Raw genomic sequence first — 21,814 nt, forward strand, 5'->3', positions numbered from 1 at the left:
ACCCCCAACACACCATGTGTACTAATCATAATACTTACCAATCCCCTCCCCACCCGCGCTCCCACATCCCTACCCTTTGGTAACCACTAGTCCCTTCTTGGAGTCTGTGCGTCTGCTACTATTCTGTTCCTTCAGCTTTACTTCGTTGTTATACTCCACAGATGAGGGAAATCATTTGGCACGTGTCTGTCTTTGCCTGACTTATTTCACTAAGCATAATATCCTGTAGCTCCATCCATGTTGTTGCATATGGTATGATTTGTTTTCTTCTTATGGCTGAATAGTATTCCATTGTGTATATGTAACACCTCTTCTTTATCCATTCATCTACTGATGGACACTTAGGTTGCTTCCATATCTTGGCTATTGTAAATAGTGCCTCCATAAACACAAAGGTGCATATGTCTTTTTGAATCTAAGAACTTGTATTCTTTGAGTAAATTCCTAGGAGTGGAATTCCCAGGTCAAATGGTATTTCTATTTTTAGTTTTTTGAGGAACCTCCATATTGCTTTCCACAATGGTTGAACTAGCTTACATTCCCACCAGCAGTGTGGGAGGGTTCCCCTTTCTCCACATTTTCACCAGCATTTGTTGTTCCTAGTCTGTTTTATGCTGGCCATCCTTACTGGTGTGAGGTGATATCTCATTGTGGTTTTAATTTGAATTTCCTTGATGATTAGTGATGTGGAGCATCTTTTCATGTGCCTGTCGGCCATCTGAATTTCTTATTTGGAGAAGTGTCTGTTCAGATACTCCGCCCATTTTTTAATAGGGTTATATCCTTTTTGGGTGTTGAGGCGTGTGAGTTCTTTATATATTTTGGATGTTAGCCCCTTGTCCGAAATGTCATTTACAAATATATTCTCCCATCTGTAGGATGCCTTTTTGTTCTGCTGATGGTGTCCTTTGCTGTACAGAAGCTTTTTAGTTTGATGTAGTCCCATGTGTTCATTTTTGCTTTTGTTTCCCTTGCCTGAGGAGGTATGTTCAGGAAAAAGTTGCTCATGTTTATATTCACGATTTTTTGTCTATGTTTTCTTCTAAGAGTTTTATGGTTTCATGACTTATATTCAGGTCTCTGATCCATTTTTAGTTTACTTTTGTGTATGGGCTTAGACAATAATCAGTTTCATTCTCTTGCACATAGCTGTCCAGTTTTGCCAACAGCAGTTGTTGAAGAGGCTGCCATTTCCCCATTGTATGTCCATGGCTCCTTTATCGTATATTAATTGACCATATATGCTGGGGTTTATATCTTGGCTCTCTTGTCTATTCCATTTGGTCTGTGGGTCTATTCTAGTGCCAGTGCCAGATTGTCTTGATTACTATGCCTTTGTAGTAGAACTTGAAGTTGGGGAGCATAATGTCCCTTGCATTATTCTTCCTTCTCAGGACTGCTTTGGCTTTTTGGGGTCTTTTGTCGTTCCATGTGAATTTTAGTATTATTTGCTCTGGTTCATTGAAGAATCCCGTTGGTATTTTGATTGGGATTGTATTGAATCTATAGATTGGTTTAGACAGGATGGCCATTTTGACAATATTAATTCTTCCTACCCAAGAGCATGGGATGAATTTCCATTTATTAGTGACCTCTTTAATTTCTCTCAAGAGTGTCTTGTAGTTTTCAGGGTATAGGTCTTTCACTTCCTTGGTTAGGTTTATTCCTAGGTATTTTATTCTTTTTGATGCAATTGTGAATGGAATTGTTTTCCTGATTTTCAGCCTCCTCTTTGTATGTTGCACCTCTGACTAGAATCCCTTGCCACCTTTCTGCCTGCTCCACCTTTCGTGAGTAATCTCCGGAATATTTTCTTCACCCATGCTGCTGAGCTGATTTCTCCTCTGAAGTGCCACCACTGGACATGATTTTCTCATCTCTCATCCCTCATGTGCTCATTTCAAACACTCATTGAATGTGAAACATGTGGCAGTTTCACAGATAAACGCTGAGTAGAGTGAACAGTATCACCCTCAAGTCATGGGGCACATAAATGAAAAATTGGATTATTGGATAATTACAAGTGCTTTAAGTGCCAGGAAGGCGGCAGCTGTCTGTAGTGTGGTCTTACCAAAATGTGTAGAGGATGCCGCAGAAACAGCTCCAATAACAGTGACTATATCCTAGTTTAACACGACTAACACAACTGTATTAGTTTCACACTGCTGTACAACAGCCACAGGCTGGCACCTTGGAGCAGCACAGATCTGTCACCTCACTGGTTCTGTGGGCCAGGAGATCAGCACGTTAGCCGGGTCCCCTCCTCAGGGCTTCACAGGCTGGACTGAGGTGTCACCTGGGGCTGTGTCCTCACCAGGGGGCCTGGCCAGGGCAGCTCCCTCAGGTTGCTATTGGCAGAACTGGCATCTTTGGAGTGGCAGGACGAAGGTACACATTTTCTTGCTAGCTGTCAGCTGGGAGCACACTTGGGTCCCTGCTGTGTGGCGCCTCTGCACACCCTTTAGGCCCAAATCTTTTTCTTCAGAGGGTCCAGGCCCTTTTAAGGGTGCCCCAGATTAGGTCAGGCCCACCCGGGATGATCTGCTTCTTTATTAACTCAAAATGATTAGGGACCTTCCTCACAGCCGCAAAGCCCCTTCACAGCAGCACGGATACCATGGTTTAGTTGAATAGCTGGGAGAAGTGGTGACACAGGGACTAGGATTCTTGGGGCTGTCTTTGAAGCTAGTTTTCCACAACACGTAAGTGTGCTTTTCCCACATGACAGCACAGCGAGCCTGTGCTGAGCATCAGTCAGCCAGCGGCCCAGGCTGTAGGTGCCCCACGTCCTTGTACGCCCCCAGGATCACTCTGAGAGTGGGGAGGACACGAGGCTGGCCCCACACAGGCCCTGTGTGGTATCAGGCTTTAAATCAAGACCCAATATTAAGAGCTGCTCGACATCTGGCGATGCTGGGAGGGCCTGGATGGCCTCAACTCAGGCCCCACCCCCAAACTACTCCACTGGATCAGGTCCCTTCTTACCATGAGGACCAGGTGCAGTTTCTGTTTATCCCTACACGTGGGTTTCAGGTCCCTGCCAGCCTGCAGAAGTGTACAAGCAAGCCAGCCACATCCTCCTGCAGGAACCAGGGGGCACCCCCACCCTGACACTACAGAGCCTGCCTCCCACCGCCCTGGCTGTTTGCTCTGTTCCCGAGTGCATCTCCCATATGCCCGGCGAGGCATGGCGCGCAGTATCCTCACCGTGGGGCTGTGCATATGTGTGACTGATAAACCGCAGCCCATCTCACCCGCCCGGTGTTGCATGTCCTGTGTTCAGCCCTCCCATCACCCTAGGGTGGCACTCCTCCTCACCAATGGGGTGAACAGCAGGCTGTCAGGCACCCTAGGAACAACACAGGTTAATCCTGCTCATATTCCTTTTTCAAAAGAGAATCAGATGGCTTTGGCTAACCGGGAGGAATTCAGGGAAGGAAACTTACAACCTGTGTTCAGAAGGAGGAGAAGCTGGCAGTCTCAGGGACTCAGTTATGACCACCACCACGGCTAGGAGGTCAGCCCCTGAGTCACACTCCTCCATTCACTGCCTCTGGAGTTTGGGGTGGGTTGCTTCACATGTCTTTGTTTATTCTTTCAGTTCATTAGTGAAAAAAAGACATGTTAATCGCAAAACCTAACTCCGAGGTTTGTTGTGAGGGGCCCATCAGTGGGCCCACATCTAGTTTTAGAAGTTGGGGACAGGACCTGTTGTCTTCACGCCTTAGTTGTGTTGAATAATAAGGAATTCCCGACTGTTGTAATACTTCCCGACTCATTGCAAATTTGTTAGAGAGAGTCCTCAGGTTACATATTCATTCTGTAAATATTTGTTGAGTCCATGTATGCTCCAGAAAAACGTTACAGTTTTTAAATTTAGTATTTAATCTCACTGGAGATTAAATAGTAACCTCAATCGACACAGTTCTGCCATCATGTCATTCTAGAGAAGGGAGACAGAAAGTAAACACTTATGTTAGATGGTAACTGCTATGGAGATAAAAAATCAAGGTAAACAGAAACCTGAGATCAGGAAAAAGGGTGATTTGCATAAGACTTCCAGGGAAAGTCACAGACAAGTCAGCATTTGCACAGAGACTGAAGAAGGTGATATAGCCATTTAGTTATAAAGGAAGCTGCTTGTACAAAGGTCCTGGGGCAGAGTCTGCTTTGTGTATTGAGGCCCGTGAGGGAACTAGTGTGGAAACAGAGTGAGCCAGGGCTGGGGGAAGTAGCCGAATGCTTCAGCGAGGTGGGCAGGCCCGGGGACTGAGGATGGAGTGGGGGGCTCGTGTAGATGATGTACGTGCTAGAACTGACTCTAAGGACTCGAGCTTTTAATCTGAATGAGATGGGAAGCCAGTAGAATGACTGTGATGGAGTTATTACATATTTTTTGCAATTACACATTACAGTGGAGTCCAACATATTTTTTAGAGGCTCTTGTATGGTTTGAGGTTTCTTTCTGAGTCTGGACTGTAAGGCTTGTACACCGGGCTGACCTGTGCCTCTGGGCCCTCGGGCCGATGCCGCGGAGAGGCTCCCTCATGGTTCTGGCGTCCTGTCGCCTCCTCTTCAGTTCCTGGCCCGATGCCCCCGGTTCAGACGTCCGGCCATTGTTTCTGAACCGAGAGCTCGGGAAGGATAGGGTGCTTGGGAATTCCCCTTGGCTTCCTCTCGGTGCTCACCCTGCTCTAGAGAACGTCCCCTGCACTGGACCAGGGACAGTGCTGGGTCAAGTTTCTCAGCAGGGACTATAAAAAGACACTTCACCTCTTCACTCACATGGATGTGAAATATCTCTCAATTCTTAAGCTGGGACTAGGGCAGTGGATGACTGCATTTCTGAAGTGAACAGCATAGTTATAATGAGCACTTGGGGGGAGAGAAGAAATACTCACCATGATTCATACCGCAAATTGAAGGTAGGACAAGTAGTTCTTGAACATCCTGATTAGATTTAAATCTTGTTTTAGCAGCGGCAGCTCAAGTTAATGTTTGCTCCGTGCAATAATGTCATGTGGACTGACACATAGGTAATCATGCTATTTACCTTCTTAGAAACTCTCGCCTGGGGAGCTGTGATCATTCAGTGCTTGAGAAGGCTGGGACAAAAGGCACCCTGGCAAGAGAGGAGAGCAAGGGGTCCTTGGCTGCGGGCTGGTCCGCTCGGTGGGAAAGGCGCCCGCGGGCCCTTGCTCTGCTCCAGCTCAGTCAGACATTCTGGTCTGTTGTCACAGCGGCCAGGTCGCTGAGCTTCCCCATCGCACGCTTGCTTCCCTCTCCCTGGGGCCCCCCGTCGGTCTCTGGTCCTCTGCCCTATGAAAGGCTTCCTTACCCACCCTTGTTCTCCTTTCCCATCTCTCTGGATTTTCCTTAAGAAAACCTCACTCACCCTCTCCCTCTCATGCACTGAGCAGGTGCTCCCCTAACGCAATGAGCGACTGCTTTTCTGAAACACAGGCCAAATCCCATCACTTACTTGCATAAAACTCTTTTACTGGCTTATTACCTGTGGAATGAACATCGCAAATCTGTCTCGGGTCAAGATGCTCATGATTGGTGGCCCTGTACCTCTGGAAGGCCCCTTCCCACCTCACTTTGCCAGGGATGCCCACTGTGCACCACCCATGCACCCCTCCCCCATTCTGCCACAGCACGTGGACTGGGGCACAGAGGGTGACAGGCGCTGCAGAGGCAGGAATCCTTGGTAGGCAGGACGGTCCCCACACTGTGGGGCAGAGGCCAAAGGTAAGGCTGAAAGCATTGAAGGACGTGCACCCGAGCTCCTCGATCCTGGATTTAAGTAAATATTGGGATATCTTTATATAGATATAGATATAGACATAGCTGTACTCATCCGCATCCCTCCCGCCCTGTCTCCCGGCAGAGTTCCTGAGAGTTCCTGTGTATTGATGTGCCCCCAGCCAACTCAGTTCTAAGTCCTCACGATGGACCTTAGAACCTCGTGAATCAGGTCCACCCGGTCCCAGCCAACAGCCAGTGCTCTGTCTTCACCCTGCTGGCCCTTCACAGCAGCTGACATGGCTGACCCCCACTTCCGTATGAAAACCTCTGTTCTCTGGGATTGCGTGACACCCACCAAGCTGGCTGCTGCCTGCTTGCTGCCTCTTCCCCAGCTTTCCCTGGACGCCTCCTTCTCCGGGAATGTAGGAGTTGCCATGTGCAGGAGCTCAGCCCCTTTCCCCAGCAGGAGTGCGTATGGGGAAGGGGCCGCCTCCGTGGCCACGGCGGTCGGTGCCCCCTCCATGCTGAAAGCTCTCACAGTCACAGCCTCAGCCGGATCTCCTCTCTGAACTCCAGGCACACATGCCCAGCCCCACGGGGAGGGCCCTCTCGGGGGCCTTTAGGCACGTCAAGCTGACCTTCCCAAAACAGAACTGTGGGTCCCTGCCCTACCACTCCCAGCTTCTCCCACACTCACAATTTGTTCCAGCCAATGGCTTCTTCACCCACCAACACTCAGGTCAAAATATAACTGCCCCTCTCCCATGCCTCACCTGGCAGCAGTGAGTCCCTCGGCAGCACCTCCAGAACATGCCAAATGGCCTCTGCTCGCCACCCCACAGCCGCCAGCCGGGGCCCAGCCCATCCTCCTCATCTGGACTACTGCCACACCTCCTACGTGATTCCCCTCGCCTCCTACCTTGCTCTCCCAGATGTGCCAGAGGGCATTTCGGAAGACCTTTGCCAGTTCTTCATTACTCTTAGAAGAAAATCCAGGCCCCTACCCAGCTCTCGAGACCTCCCTGACCATGTTCTACCTGATCTCAGCTCTCCTCATGCTCCCTCAGAGCCTCCATTCAGAATCCCTCAAACATGACAAACTGCTTCCTACCACAGGACATTTGCATATACTGTCCCTTCAACTTGGAATCCCCTCCCCTCCCTGCCAGACCATTGCTTGGCCACCTCCTTCCCAGCATCCAAGTTTCAACTCAAATGTAATCTACTCAGATTTTCCATCCAGTCTCCCTGAGACAGGTACCCTATCGTATCACCCCAGTCTATCTTAATTACAGCCCTTGTCAGGGTCTTTGTATTGGGTACATGTGTGTGTCTTTAAGCATTGCATTGTCTCTCTGTCTCCACTAAAATAAAACTTTCTTAAAAGCAGAAGTAATTCCCTTCTAACTATTGACTCTCTTGTGTCTAAAACAGTGCCTGGTTAAGTTCACAGCTGCTCTCTGGTACATCATAGACCATATGGAGATGGAGCCGCAGCCCGAGGACCTCAAGCCTGGAGGTAACCGCCGGCTGAAGAGCCCACTGCCCACATCCCGGCCTCCACTTCCCCAGAGGGCACCATCTTTATGGGCTACCACCCAGTACAAGGGAGTGAACAGTGCAGTCCCCACCAGGTGCCAGGAGACGCAGGAGAGGTAAGTCCCGAGGCAGTGCATCGCCTCCGGAGAACAGCCACCCTTACCTCCATTTGTCTCCTCTCCTCACTGGCTACAGGAAAAGTCCTTTTTCTTTAACATTTCTCATCTCTGAGCCTCAGCATCACCATCTGTAAAATGGGGCAACAAGGTCACCTCTCCTGGGGCCCGACTGTGGAGACGATGCTTGTCTATGCGGATCAGACACTGTCATGGCCCCTCCTGTCTTTACTCATCCGCTGACCATTTTGGGGTTTCTCTTTGGTCTTGAACTAGGAGGACCCAGGACACTGACCCTCAAGGAAGCCACCACCATCTTGTGCCTGTTTCTCCAGATGGACCTTCCAGGAGAATATCAGGCCACTGAATTAAGCCCAGAGTTAGTTTCAAAGAGGATTAGTGCGCTCCGCACCCTCTCTGCTCATAAACCCCAGAGCCCACCAAGGAAGGAAACCCTTCTTTAGCAGGCAACCTGGGGAGGAGGGTGTTTGGTCCGGAGAAGATAGGCTCAAGGGGCCCCACCTGACCATGCCCCAGTGCTCCCGAGGACTTCAAGTGCAGGAATATCCAAGCCAGGAAAGTGGCTGATCTGGAGGAGCCGGGAAGATGGGTGCTGAACCCTGGCCCCACCAGGCACTGGCTTCCTGCTCTGGAAAGGCACCTGTGGCCCTAGTGGAGGGGACGGTGTGACAGTGTCCCTAGGTGCCGTGGGAGGGACGGGAGGCCCAGCCTTCCAGCACATGGCCATGCCACTCGTGGGCAAGCACCCACGTGGACTGCAGAGGCACGCGCAGTCCGGCCCTGCATGGGAGTCCAGCCCAGAGAAGCAGAATGGATGGCTTCACCCCCTCTCTGCATCTGGACTGGCAGATCCGTTACAGCAGGGACAGGGTTTTGAGGTTCTTGGGCGTCACCAGTGCCGGGTGGGGAATGGGGTCACCAGGTGAGTGCTAACTGACCCATAGAGGAAAAAAAAGGAAAGTGACTTCTCCCTGGCTTCTCTCGTTTTTATCTGTCTTAAAACCAATCCTCACCGTTGCAGGGACACAGCCCATTCTGGAAGGAAGAGCTGGTAATGGAATACGCCTGGCGAGAAGGCAGCCCCCATGCCGGGGGTCAGGGCGGCGCTGCTGACTGTGTCACAACAGAAAGCTCGGGCCGACGCCCCTCCCCTTAGCATTTGCCTCTTCCTAGGCAGGTTGTTTCACCTCCTCAGTGTGTGCGTCCTGGAAAAGTCCATGGTGGTCAAAAAGTCCTCACAGAGTGGCTAAAGGGACGGCGGAAGATGCCGGCAGAGTGCCAGGCTGCCGGAGTCCCCAGGAGGTTGGTGGGCGAGTTCTCAGGCATGGAGGCTTGTCAGGACGTCCTGAGCCTGTGAGAGGATTCTTCAGCTTTGAGCCTTCAGGATGCGCACTCTGGAGGCAGTAGGGTGGAAGGCTGAGGTGGGCAGAGCAGAGGGTGGCTGGTGCCCACCAGGCAGGAGAGGAGCCAGACTGTGCAAAGCAGTGGTGTGGGAAGGAGGGTGCAGAGGAGAGAGGCGGCGTTGCGGAAGGAGAAGGTACCTTCATCTCACTTGCCAAATGTTCCTCATTCCCAGGGAGCCAGCACGCTGAGGAGATCACCGTGGCATGAGGACACGCACCTGTGGTGAGAGGCAGGGGCAGGAAGAGCCAGGCAGCCGGGTCTGCCATGCAGCTGACGTGCGTACAGCCAGAGTGTGTGCCGACCCCGCCGACCCCAGCCAAGGCTCCCCAGCAAGATGAAGCCGAGTGGACCCTGAGAACAGGCTGGGGGAGCTGTCAGGGTAGGGCAGAGAATGGGGTGGGGGGCAGCAAGGGCGTCCTGCAGAGGGGGTGCCCTTCGCTGGGAACAGCAGGGCACGTGGCTATTGTGAAGGCAGCAGTCCTCAGAGCTTGGGGCCAGAAAGGCCGCAAGCCCAGACTGTGAATACCTGCCATGCCATCCAGGGAAGGCCAGATGGCCGCGGGCGTGGAAGGGCCTAGAAGGAGGGGCTGGGCATGCGCCACGACCTTGTAGCTGCCCAGTCCGGGCGTGGGCATGCTCAGAACATTCAGGACAAGGATCTGGGAACTGCTGCAAGACGGAGCTCCGAGGGCTAGAGGGACACTGGGCGTCGGAGGGAACGGAGCTGCGCCCAGCCGCGGATGGGGAGGAAATCCCGTCTCTGTCCCTCAGCCCCAGAGGGTGTTTGTATAAGGAAATTATACAAATTAATTACAGTCCTTGTCGGGGTCTTTGTGTTGGGTACTTGTGTGTGTCTTTAAGCATTGCATTCTCTCTCTGTCTCCACTAGAATAAACTTTCTTAAAAGCAGAAGTAAGTAGGCCCAAACCTGGGGCTCTACTATTTTCTGCATGTGCAGAGCCCACAGCCTGACTCCTCTGGCTTCTCGGCAGGTCACCTGGTCTGCGGGCTGGTCGCCCCTGGCTTTGCCTGGTGACATCTGAGAACTGATGTGGCCCAGGCCTGTGGCAGCATCGTTTTCTTGCCCAAATGGCCTGGTCCTGGCACTTGACTAGCACACTCCAACGGGGCAGGGCCTAGGGGGACAGAATTTAAAGGCAACACAATACTCAATAATTGGGATAGAAAATTTTAACTCAACATTTAAAAAACATCAGAATCAACGCAAAAAACAAATCCATGAGTGAAATAGCAAAGTTTAGGCTCCAGTTCTTCCTTCTGCCTCAGCACCTATAATGGCCAGGACTTTATTATTGGTCTTGTCTTGACTTAAAATTTTATCATTCATATTATGTATCTCAAGCCTCGGCAAAACCCTAGGGGGCTGTGATCACCCATCCCATTGACAGGCACAGAAAAGGCACACAGCTCCCCCTGGCCGCTGGCCCTCGGCAGGAGGCCGGTGCGGCTGGCTCCCTGTGCGCCCTCTTCCCCACGGTGTTTGCGGAGGGAGTCCGCAGCCCGCTGGAGGGCGAGGCCGGGCCTGCTTTCAGCTGCAGGGGTTGTTCTCCACTGTAGTGTGAGACAGAAAGATGTACTAACACAGTCAGCTGTGAGATCATTGCTATCACTACTTACGAGGCAGCCAGCTAAAAGTAAGGTGAAACTCAGGGAGCTAAGTTAAGGAAAAGGGTCAAGGTGATTCTTGGATGTGGTGACACGTGAATCACCTTGATCATAACGATCTGGGGGCTGAGGCTGACGCTGGCGAGGCCCCTCCTTGTTCTGAACCTCGGGTGCGTCAACCATGCAACGGTGTCTGAACACCTGGCAGCAAAGACATGTTTGGACTGGGAGATTCATTTCCATGTCTCCATGTCCTCTCAGGAGCCCACAGCTACATAGGGGTCCCAGCAGGCCGGCCCAGTCAGCCCCCTGCTCTGACTTCCCTCCATGGGTCCTGGCGGTCACCCTCGGTCTCCCTCTGCCCCAGGCTACCAAGTCAATGAAAAAACCACAAGGCTCAGCCCCATGCAGGTCCCGGGGTGAGGCCAGCCTGCCTCACCTGTCAGTGGGGAGGGGAGCTAGCCGGAGCCCCCTTACCCCGGGAGCTTGGAACGGGCTGGACCCCCGTCCTCCCCACCTTTAGGAGAGTCCTCAGGCCGCAACTCCTGATTTCATTCTAGAGGCCCCTGCCCTTGAACCCTGCCATAGACAGAATGTTTGGGTCCTGCTCCCTACAGATTCACATGGTGGAGCCCTAATGTGATGGGTGAGGAGGTGGGGCCTTTGGGAGGTGCTCAGGTCATGAGGGTGGGGACCCATCTTGGGTTTGTGCTCTTATGAAGAGACCCCACTGGGCTCCCTTGCTCCCCCCACTGTGCGAGAGCACAGGGAGCAGTGTTGCCCCAGGAAGGGAGCCCCCACCCGGCTACGCAGGGCCCTCATCTCAGGCTTCCAGAGGGGTGAGGGAGGAATTCTACCCCCGTCTGTGGTCTTCTACTCCAGCAGCCCCAGCACACTAAGATGAGCCCATCGGGGGGGCCCTGGTGCTCCCCGCACCCGGAGTGAGGAGACAGCACACAGACTGAGCCTGTGTGGCTTCTGCCCAGTGGCTAGGCCACCATTCGCCATCTAGGTGAGTCACAGAAGTCATCTCTGTCCTGTCCACACCCTTCCCTGTCCAACCCTGACTTGGAAGGTTCATGTGACACAGTCACAGTCCGAGGGCCTCATTCTCCCCAGTGTTTCTCTTGGTAACCTGTTTGACACCTGCATCCTGTTCTCAGTGTCCTCCCAGGAACAAACCCCAAACTGTGACCCCTGAAGGCTGGCACCGTTTCCCTTGCTGCCCCCTCAGCCTTTCAGGTGGGGCTCGGGTCCTCGGGGTGGGGCTCACGGTCCCTGGCGGCTCTGAGATGCTTCCCAGGCACTGCGGTCACAGCTGTCACCCTCTGTCTTCTCTCCTCGAGGGACCAGCTGCGGGGCCCTGGCATTCTCTGCCCCGGGTGACACAGCACCAGCTCCTCACATGTCATGGTGTCTGGGGCACCACCGCGGGGCTCAGTGCCTCCAGAGGGGCCCTCGGAACCCCTCGCTGTGGCTGGAAAGGCAGGGGCTCCAGGGGAGCTGTGCGTCCTGACTCCATCGTGAGCCACCCGTGTTCCCCAGGTGGACCCACGCTGACCAGGGGGTCCTCCACATTTTGCGGCAAAATTGGACAACTCGTTTCCTGAAAATGTGACTGGAGCACAGAGCCGGAGGGTCTCCAGTGTGGCTTCTCACAGAAGAGATTTGCTAGGTGACCGTGTGAAAGGGCAGCACGATCTCCAGCGCACCCCAGGCCCGCCCCACACCTCACCCGGGGCGGGAGGAGAAGCTGGGCACCACAGAGCCCATATTTTTATCAGGCCTTAATGCTCACTGCTGTGTGACCTGGGGAGAGTCACTTCACCTCTCTGATCGCTGTATTCTTACATACAAAGACAAGCCCACAGATTCCTGCCCCCCACAATGTCGTGAGACAAAGCATGCAAGTCTTCAGGCACACAGTGGGCACAAAACCTGGCAGATGAATTATTTTTGACTGACGTCTTCCGTAACACCTATAGACTTTCTAGAGACTAAACTGTAGGGCTCTGTTCCATGTGCGTCTGTCTCCTGCCCAGAAATACGGTTTTGGATTTAATCATACACCAACCGCTCTCGACTGCGACCTCCTTAAGAGGGCCTGTATCCTCTTCCCCTTGCAGACCCAGCTCCACGTCTGCTGAACTTACACACGTGAGCGTCCATCTGGGAACGGACACTGGGCCTCCAGCCACGACTGGGCCCCATCCCCCGTGCGCTCCCACCCGCTCGGACTGCTGGGCGATGGCGCCTGCCCTGAGCGCACCGTTCCTCCCTGACTACAGGGCGCATCATCAGGGAAGCCGCTGAGGGGAGGCTGGGCCAAACAACCGCACGGAGGTCTCCATAGCAACAGCGGTCCTGCTGCACCCAGAGGATCTCGGCTAATCATGCAGCCAAAGGTCACGTTGTTGGGATGAGGTGTCTGCAAGGCCTCTCACAGCAGGGGCGCATCCTTGTTGCCTTCCCTGTTTCCAGGGCCTCTGGGTTAGGAGGTGAAGACAACCCACAACTCGGGATGGTCGGTGGTAGTGACCAGAAAGTGGCCCGGAAATGGTCTGTGTCTGGCGTTGCTTTGTGCAATGCACCTTTTCAGGTCTCAAAATCTAGAGGACAGAGACATGTTCTGTCCCTTCCCAAATGACCCTCCCAGCCAGTCCCACGGCTTTAAAGGGGTTTAATAGCTAATCTACAGCCACACACAGCACACCAGTTACCCTGGCTTTACAAAATGTCCCCATACAGGGAAACTGGAGATAGATGTTCCCACCTGGAAAGGAAAGAAAAAGGCAGAGAAACAAAATGATTGCTCTGGAACAGCCCCCCACAGCCCTCCCACACGAGCCAGAATGCACGCCCTCCCTTTATAGTTTAACGAGTGGCATCTCCTTTCCCCACAGGAGTGTTTTTGAACGCTCCTTCTGAGTCGGCGCTCCGCAGGTAGCCAGGGGAGCGCGGTGAGTGATGGGACATAACGGTGGACGTGGGCACAGGCGACCCGGACCACACTGCAGGGTCAGGCTCCCAGGCGCCCCAGCACGGTTCCCAGGGGCTGGAGAGGTGGGCCGTGTGCGTGACCTGAGGCAGATGGGCGCAGCACCCCCCCCCCCGACACGGCTTCCCACTGACGGGGGGCAGAGAGCCCGCCTGGCCCCTCACAGGGGTGCTGCAGGGACGTAGTGAAAAACACTACTGCTCGACAAACATGGAAAGCAACTATTTGGTTTGAAAGGAAGCATTTCTCTATTGGAAATCACACTTCCTGAGCCTCATTTTACTGCATTTGTTAAAAAAAAAATCAGGATTTAGACCAATCAGGGGTTCCCAGATGTGGGAATGTTGAACTTGGGGTTCTTTTTTTTTAAATCTTGGGACTTTATGAAGATACAAGAGCCTAATCTTTATTTTGGCAGCTAAGGATGTAAAGAAACAAATGTGGATTGGAGTCACCCCCTGCCACGCTCTCTCTCTGCCCCCATAAGACACTTAAACCCTAAAAATTAGACCCCAGTCTCAGAACGAAGATCACCTCTAAATGTGATGTGCTGGATCTGCCTTTCTGCCCAGCTCAGCCCCTGGGCCCTGAGTCCTCTGGAAACAACCGTGTACCCGCCTCATTCCCTCTCCCCCGTGAGCCCACATGGACATGCACGTCCAAGTGGCCTCCTCCCTCACGCGAGACCCGGAGCCGCCCCACGGAGGGCATGATGATGACCTGCCCCGAGCTGGCTCGCTCCCGCTGCCGTGCCTGCCGCCCGCGGGCTGACGTGCGGCTCTGTGCTCGTCCCCCAGAGGGGTACGATCCTCCCAGTCTGAGGGCATCGCGTGCAGGGAGGCCCTGGAGGTGAGAAAGGACTCATCACACGGAACTGAGGACAAGGAAACTCAGATTTATTGAGCACCTGTTCATGCCGGGCGTGTCACATACACACATACACTCAGTGCAGTTCATTTCAGAGGCAGATAGAAGCACAGACTTCCCAGCTCTGGCCAGTGCTTTGGCCAATTGCCCACTACCAGGGAAGCACAGGCGCGGTCGCTGGACCCCCTGATTTTACAATTAAAGTGATTGAAACCAACAGTGAGAAGCTTGAGGGAGTCCTGTCCATGGCCTAGGAGCCAATTAACACGCAGGGGCTGTTTTCTCCATGCCAGCCTCCGGATCTGTGGCCCAGACACAGGACTCCAGGACGCCTCGCCAACCACAGCGCCACTGCCTCCCCGCTATGAGCCTGGAACACTGAGCTCCCTTGGGACGATTCTGGGCTCCCTGTGTGCACTTCCCATCAGGGGCCGAGAAGGTTCTTCATGGCTTCAGATTATTTCTCTTCCCACTTTGCTTGTCTCTCCTGGGAAGTGGCAACCTTTGGATATAATTTCTCCCTGGGTGATGTCTGTGCATGACCAAGAGTGGAATCTCCCTGCCTCATTTCCTTGGTGTCCGTTGAGGACAGTGGCAAATTTGGCAAGTGCCTGGTCAGTGTTTCATAGCACCAAGAGTTTCCTTAAGATCCGTGGCTACACTTCGGATGGGGGCTGAAGAACGCAGGAACAACCTGCCACCCCACAGTCAAGGTTTCCCACCCTTAGAGGAGGGAGAAAACGCACACAGCATTATCATATGAAAGAATAATAAAAATAATTAATAATAATATTAATAATAATCTGACCAACCGGCAGCATCTGTTGGTTTTAATAATGTTGAGGTCACTCAAGAAAATAAGACAAAAACAAATGATAAAAGAAAGAAAGAAAAAGCCCACATGGCTGAGATATTTTAAGACCTCCGGCTTCCCATCGGGGTCTGAGTTCAAGTTCCGGGAATCTGTTGCTGTCTCTGGGCATTCCGGAACCCCCTAGGGGCCCTTCACATTCCCAGGTCGGGCAGCGAGGCTGGCGAAGTAGGCACACTGGGAGGGCTCACACTGGCCGGGGGTGCCCGGGGGTCCTGGGGGGCCGGGGTGTCCAGCTGGTCCTGTCTCCCCTCGGGGGCCGGGACTCCCAGGGAGCCCATCCTTAGCATAGCCAGGCTCCCCGGGTTGACCTGCCCAAGGAGAAAAGGAAACAGAAGGCAGTTCAGGATCCTTCTGCAACAAATGAGCCCTGCTTGCCCCGCTCTCCCTGCTTCCACGCAGTATGAACAAGGACTCAAAACATCCTCAGGAAATACCCTGTGGCCTGGGAGCTCTGTCCTGGGTGATCAGAATGGTCCACGTGGACACCAGGTGGCAGGAACCCCTGCATATGCAGAAGGGGTTGCCTCTGGTGTTTGGCTAGGGTGCCACTGGAGAGAAATAAACAAGGGCAGATGGAGGCCAGGTGGGGAACGTGCTCTCCACTAAGAGGCCGATGAGAAACCAGGGCTTCTGTCCTCGGATGGTTCTAGGAGATGCATCTGGATTGGAAGTGAGGCATCAAGTCCTCATCATTAACCATCAGTTCCAATTCGTGTGCCCTTCAAGATACCTGATGACACTCCATTACCCAATATCCACCTTGTCCCAACTATTCTGTAGTTTCTAAGCTTTATCTGCATGTTAAAGTTGAACAGCATACTTGGACTACATTACTCTGTTCTGCAAACCATGGTCAAAGAAAATGCAAATAGGACATGAGTAACTGACAGCTAGGTAGACCAATTTAGAACCAGAAAATATTACTTATAGATGAACTTTTACATCTCCATTTATTAAGCATCATAATTTCTTATATAATGAAACAATCTCCCTTTTTGCTTTGGCAACTGGGAAGCTCAGTGTTGTTAACCCTAGTAATGATATTTCTTCTTAAGCCTTAATAATCACTATTTTAGAAAATCTAAGAATCCTTATAAAAGAAACAGAAAGTAGATCTTCCCCTTAAAATGATCTTTAGACATATCATGAATTTTGAAATTCATAAACACTTTGTTAGCAGTTATTTAATTTGTAGTCCTGTCCAGACCAAGCCTTGAGACCAGGAATGTTATTTATTCCTTCAGTTGGGAACCACTGAAAAACAGTCATTATCTCACCTTCATGTTGTACAATTATTTCCCCCTTCTACATGGTTTCTGTCTGCCTTTTAATCTTTATTTGGAGTTGCCTTACTTTAAAAATCCTTAGTATTATACACTATAGAAAAGTAGGCAAACTATTAAAAACAAATGTTTACAGTGTATTTCTAGTTGTCTTCTCTAATGAGAACAACAGTACATATTCACTGCAGGAAATCTGGAAAATCAGGAAGATAAAAATACTAAAATTAATATTACCCAGAGACCTAATATTAAGAAATGGCTTCAGGTGATCAAATAAACTGGAATTCAATAAAAGCAGAGACTTCAGTGAGTTGGAGTTTGATAACAATCCAGTCTAATTTCCACTTTCTGCTTCTACTCCTCATTCTGCTGTGCTCTCGAGATTGTCCCACGCAGCCACTTGTCCAGGTTTTAAAACTAGAATCCCATTCCCAGGAACCCCTCCTCTGCCCCAGACAAGCCAAGTATGCTGGCACCCTGCCACTTGACCAGAAATCCCCAAAACATATTCTGAGAAATAGTAATGGAGTTTCACAAGTGCACACTAAAAGAGAAAGGATTCCACATTCAAGTGAGTTTGGAAAATGCTACCTTTAAAATATATATTTTTTCAATCAAAGCAGCATGCAGAAATTAATGTGCATTGGAAGGACTGAAAGGACATGTGGTTCCAGCACTGTTCAAGCTATTTAACCCCAAATCAGTTTTCTTCAGGACCATTTCAGAGGATTTTTAACTCTAGGGGCATGCCTCAGGAACTCATGGGATATATTACAGTTTTTGCAGCAAGTCAAGAAGCTTGCATTTTAGAAGGATTTAATAAGAACGGACCTGTCAGTCAAACCCAGCCCTCTTTCCCAGCATTCCTGAGGCCTGTGGGGGTGCAGGCCAGAGAGCTGCTCTGCGTTCCTCACCCCGTGGTGGACACCCACCCCTGCCCTGGGGCTCCAGGCTCCAATCCTACCTGGGACTCCAGGGGGGCCCATCTCGCCTCGGAGGCCAGCTCCAGGTGCCCCTGGGTCACCTTTGGCTCCTCGCTCACCTGTGGGAAAAATGTGCACCTTTGTGATGGAGACCCCCAGTGAGGGCAGAGACGAAGAGTCTCACTGCGCAACACTGAGCTGTGGCAGCCTGCCCCCAAAGCCCCCCTTGTTCACACACACTCCACCCTTGGACCCCTAATTCCTCATCACACACTCATTCACAGACACAAACAGTCAAGTACACATTTACATTCAGGAATACACACCTGAACGCCAAACGGCCATTCCCTCCTAAGTGCATGCTCAAATATATGTTAATTTACATGTAAACATTTACTCAACTTCCCTGATTACATACACACATAATGCACATTCACACACATACTAGCAAATACATGCATACACTTACATACACATTCAGACTCACTTAAACACAGCAACCAAATGTACAACACCCCATGTACGCGTACATGGCCATACCTCACTCAACATGCACCTACACTTCCGCATGTTCCCAAAGCATTTTATCTGAACTTTATCATGAAGGGACTGGGTGATAAAGAAATTCAGTGTCCTAGGTCATATGGCATTCACATAACTCTACTCTCAAGAAGCTTGAAATCTAATAAGATAGATGAAACAGGGCTCAAGGAGCATTCTAGCATGAAGCAGAATGTGGTAAGTACCGTTACAGGAATCTGAAACTACAGCAGATGTGCAGAAGAAAGAGGGTTCCTTCCCCCTGAGAGGATATTTGAGATTGTAACTGAGTTAGTATTGTACAGATTTGATTAAACTCTCTTAACTTTTTATCATCATTCACTTTCATTTTTTGCCATGTTGTTTCCAGAACATCTCTTGTATGCAGTATGTTATGTTTTCTTTTGTAATCCAAACAGAAATGTTGCTAGTTCAAGGAGACCTTAGACCATTCTTACTGTTATCATTATGACACTTGGTCAGTCTTTCACAGTCTGATATTTTCTAAGCTTTATGCTTTCTGATTGATATTTCTTTCATTATTTTGAATCATAAAGCAAAAAGGGTAGGACTTGGGCACAAATGTAACAAAAGTCCTTTTCAGTAGGAGAAACATCCCAGGGAATGAATGAATGGATGAAGGACTAGTGAGGAGGAGGGCGATGGTCAGGGGAAGGTCTGGGGGCATCCGTCTCCCTCGCCACCCGCTTCTCCCCCTGGCCCAGGGCGCAGGGGGATGACGATAGGCAAAGGTCTGTGGTTTAACTCACTTCACGCCTGCAGAGAGTGTCTTCTAGCCTGCCTGCCGTGTGCTCAGGAAAGGGGCCAGCACTGCCCCCTGAGGGGGGCCCCAGGGGCTCCTGGAAGCCTGTGTCCAGATAAGGCTCTTCCCCGAGCACTGGGCAGGGAGCTGCGAGTGTAGCTGCCGCTCAAGGCCGCTTCATTCTGTCATAAAGCTGGCGTTCAATGCCCATTTGCCTGAACATGAAATGACTTATTCCTCAGTCAGTTCTGAATTCAGAAGGGGAAGGAGGGCATTTTACATTATTCCCTGAAACCCACGCAGGGGAGATGGAGACAGGACAAGAAAGTAGGAGGGGACTGATTCACTTCTCCTGGAAGAGTGTAGTTTCACAAAAATGTCAATCACAAAAACCTCTCTCATGCATGTCACAGAATCATCTGACGCCCAAGTCAGGGTGTCCCCATGCTGTGGAGCACGAGGAGGGTGCCGATGAGGCGTATCCCCCCAGAGCGAGCGCCTCAGCCCCAGCCCCTGCCCACCCTGTGCACTGCCTGTGGAGCACCTCTCCGCCAGGCCCTCGCTCACCTTTGGGACCTGCTGGTCCAGAGGGTCCTTCCAGACCCCCCTGCCCAGGCCGTCCGGGCTCCCCCCCGGGGCCTGCCTGGCCTGGAAGCCCGTCTTTCCCGGGGGGTCCCGGGGGCCCAGGTCTGCCTTGCGATGCCTTCGTGTGTGCTGGGGGCATCTGGGCCAGGAGGTGGGCAAGTGTGGCTGTGGAGAAGGACAAGCAGAGCCATGTCGTGAGGGAGGGGCAAAGGACCGAAGACGGTGACACCGGCACAAACCAACGATGTACACCATCCCCGCGGCGGCCCTTGCAGCGCAGGCGGGCGCCCCGCCCACAGGCTGGCCCCGCAGCTGACTGAGGCCGTGCTGACCGCCGCCGCCTCGGGGGCTGCCTGCCAGCTGGGTGGCCTCGGGCAAGCTCCTTGACTTCTCTTAGCCTTCGTTTCCTTGTCTGTAAAATGGGAGCAATGATAAAACAGCTTTTTCCCCAGGTGAGTGTGAGGATGGAGTAAATGAGAAAATGCGTTGACACGGTGCCTGGCCCGTGGTGCGTGCTGGGTGGCTGCTGGCTGCTAGGGTCGCAGCAGACGGACACCAGAACAGCAGCCGCAGAAGTGGCCGTAGGAATTGTCAGGCGGGGGAACCGAGGCTGGGGGTGACCGAAGTGACTTACACAAAGTGATTGGGTGGCTTATCTGAGAATCCAGGTCCTCACCTATAAACTGAAAGGCTGGGTCTCATGTCATTAATGGTCTTTATATGTCTAAAATGTTCAGATTAGAGAACTGGTTTAAAAACCCAGAGGTCCGGTTGCCGGCTGCCACGTCCTCCTACTCCTGGGGACATGGTGCCCATCCCGTGGCTCCCCAGGGCTGCCTTGTCTGCATTACGGTCACAGGTGGTCAGGCCCAGGCCCCTCATCCTGCCGAGGCTGTGACTGAGCCCACAGAGGCTCACGCAGGGCTCTGGGATTCAACAATAAGTCCAGTACAGGAGGATTAAAAGCATTCTGGTTCCTTGAAGGCAAATGCACCCCTGCTCCCCTGAGTCACTGCACATGCCCCGAGGGTCCGGGGTCCCGTCTCTTCTTTCAGCTTCCACGGCCCCTCCCCTCCAGGAAGCCTTCCCTTCTCTGTTCTCTGCCCTCGGCACTGACTTAGGCCCTTTCACCTGTCCTCTTTCAATGCCTTCTGGGCCGAATTAAATCACAGAACTTTTCCTATTGTACCGACATCATCCTGTTTACTTCGCCACTACCTCCCTGGACTGTGGGTTCTGGGAGGCCCGGGCAGGCCCACGGGGATGACCTGCCGAGGTGACTGCAGGCACAGAGTAGGTGACTGACTGTGGCGGCTGAGCTCGCCTTCCTGGGGGGAATCAGGCAGAGACGATGCACGCTGCGTGGAAGAGAAGCCCTGGAGGGGTCTGTGTCCGGAGCCCGCAGAGGCTCCTCAGCCCTGTGTCCGCAGGGGAGCCACTCTCAGGGCGCCTCCTGCAAACCGCTGTGCAGAAGTACCGAGACATTAAAGGAGGGGCCGCTCCCCACGGCGGCCGCCAGTGCCCGGGCCCTGCCCGCGGGGCCGCCGCAACGCCGGCCACTCACGTTCCAGCTGCTTCCCGAGTTCCTCCTGGATGAGCCGCCGCAGGGTGTCCAGGGCTGGAGGCTCCCCCTGGAAGGTAGGGAGGTGGGGTCGGTTGTCTTCCCAGTAACTCCTGCCACCCAAGGCCCTCGAGGGCTCAGGAAACTAAGGGGGTCATGGGCAACACACGCTGCATCCTCCTGTCGGATCCTTGCTGCCCCCTGACTGGCCCCCCATCTCCCTGCCATGCAGACAGTGAGTGGTTTCACTGTGTCCTGGGACCTAGGCTGGACTTGGGGTGTCTGTGGCCCCCGCTGCCCCTCCTTCCACGCCCTTCCTGCTCTTAGCTGGTCTCCTTCCCACAGAAACCACTTCCCCGGCCCTGGACCTGGGGGCCCGGCCCCGAGCCTTCCCCTGCAGAGGGTTCCCCTGCAGAAGGCCTGGACAGCTCTGGCTGCCTGCAGCAAGGGTTCCCGTCTGGCTTCCCCTGACCGGCCACACGGCCCCTCGGGCTCCAGGGTCTGGCTTCCCCTGCTTAGTTTGCCCTGCCCGCTCAGGGGTCTGCCAAGTCCTGGGGCTTGTTTCACAGAAGCGGACGATCTGTGGCCAGGGCAGCAGAGAGCTCCAGGCTCAGGTGGTGACGCGCGGTTCGTAGAAGCTGAGGAAGTCCTGGGGCCACATCTGCTCGGTCCTTGCCGACCGACTCCGTGAGGGCGGCCTTACTGTGTGCATCTGTACCCTCAGCACCTGGCACCCGGCCTGGCATGAGACGGATGCCACTGCCTTCTCCTTTTCCTTTTCTGGTCTACAATCTTTATGAAAGCCCCAGAATTTTCACTGCTACCCACAGTGGCAGGACGAGCAGACCTTGGCAAAGACCCAGGTGGCCGTGGGAGCCCAGCAAGTCCCCCAGCTCCCCGCCTGGCCTCTTGCAAGTGGCTGAAACTCAGGCTGACCACAGCCACCATGACGTGGCAGAAGCACAG

The 21,814-nt window shown here is 52.8% G+C and overlaps 1 protein-coding gene and 1 long non-coding RNA gene across 3 annotated transcripts in view; both read right to left on the reverse strand.

Annotated features, from left to right (window-relative positions):
• Positions 1-3,932: 3,932 nt before the first annotated feature.
• On the reverse strand, positions 3,933-7,746 carry LOC130682790 (uncharacterized). Of its 2 annotated transcripts, XR_008996096.1 has the most exons (4): positions 7,451-7,746; positions 5,054-5,796; positions 4,902-4,950; positions 3,933-4,713 (listed from the first exon to the last, which is right to left on the reverse strand). It is a non-coding gene; the product is annotated as an uncharacterized LOC130682790 (long non-coding RNA). The 2 variants fall into 2 exon arrangements; XR_008996095.1 differs by lacking the exon at positions 7,451-7,746 and having other exon boundaries at positions 5,054-6,177.
• Positions 7,747-14,327: 6,581 nt separating this feature from the next.
• The window catches only part of COL22A1 (collagen type XXII alpha 1 chain), a 237,705-nt gene continuing 230,218 nt past the window's right edge, over positions 14,328-21,814 (reverse strand). The window contains exons 60-63 of the mRNA XM_057497641.1: positions 20,852-20,918; positions 19,270-19,452; positions 17,441-17,518; positions 14,328-15,501 (exon numbers count right to left, since the gene is read on the reverse strand). Of these exons, the coding sequence (XP_057353624.1) occupies positions 15,314-15,501; positions 17,441-17,518; positions 19,270-19,452; positions 20,852-20,918 (516 nt within the window). The 3' untranslated portion in view covers positions 14,328-15,313. The remainder of the gene's footprint in view (positions 15,502-17,440; positions 17,519-19,269; positions 19,453-20,851; positions 20,919-21,814) is intronic.

This window comes from Manis pentadactyla, chromosome 3 (assembly GCF_030020395.1).
Source record: "Manis pentadactyla isolate mManPen7 chromosome 3, mManPen7.hap1, whole genome shotgun sequence".
Lineage (NCBI taxonomy): Eukaryota > Metazoa > Chordata > Mammalia > Pholidota > Manidae > Manis > Manis pentadactyla.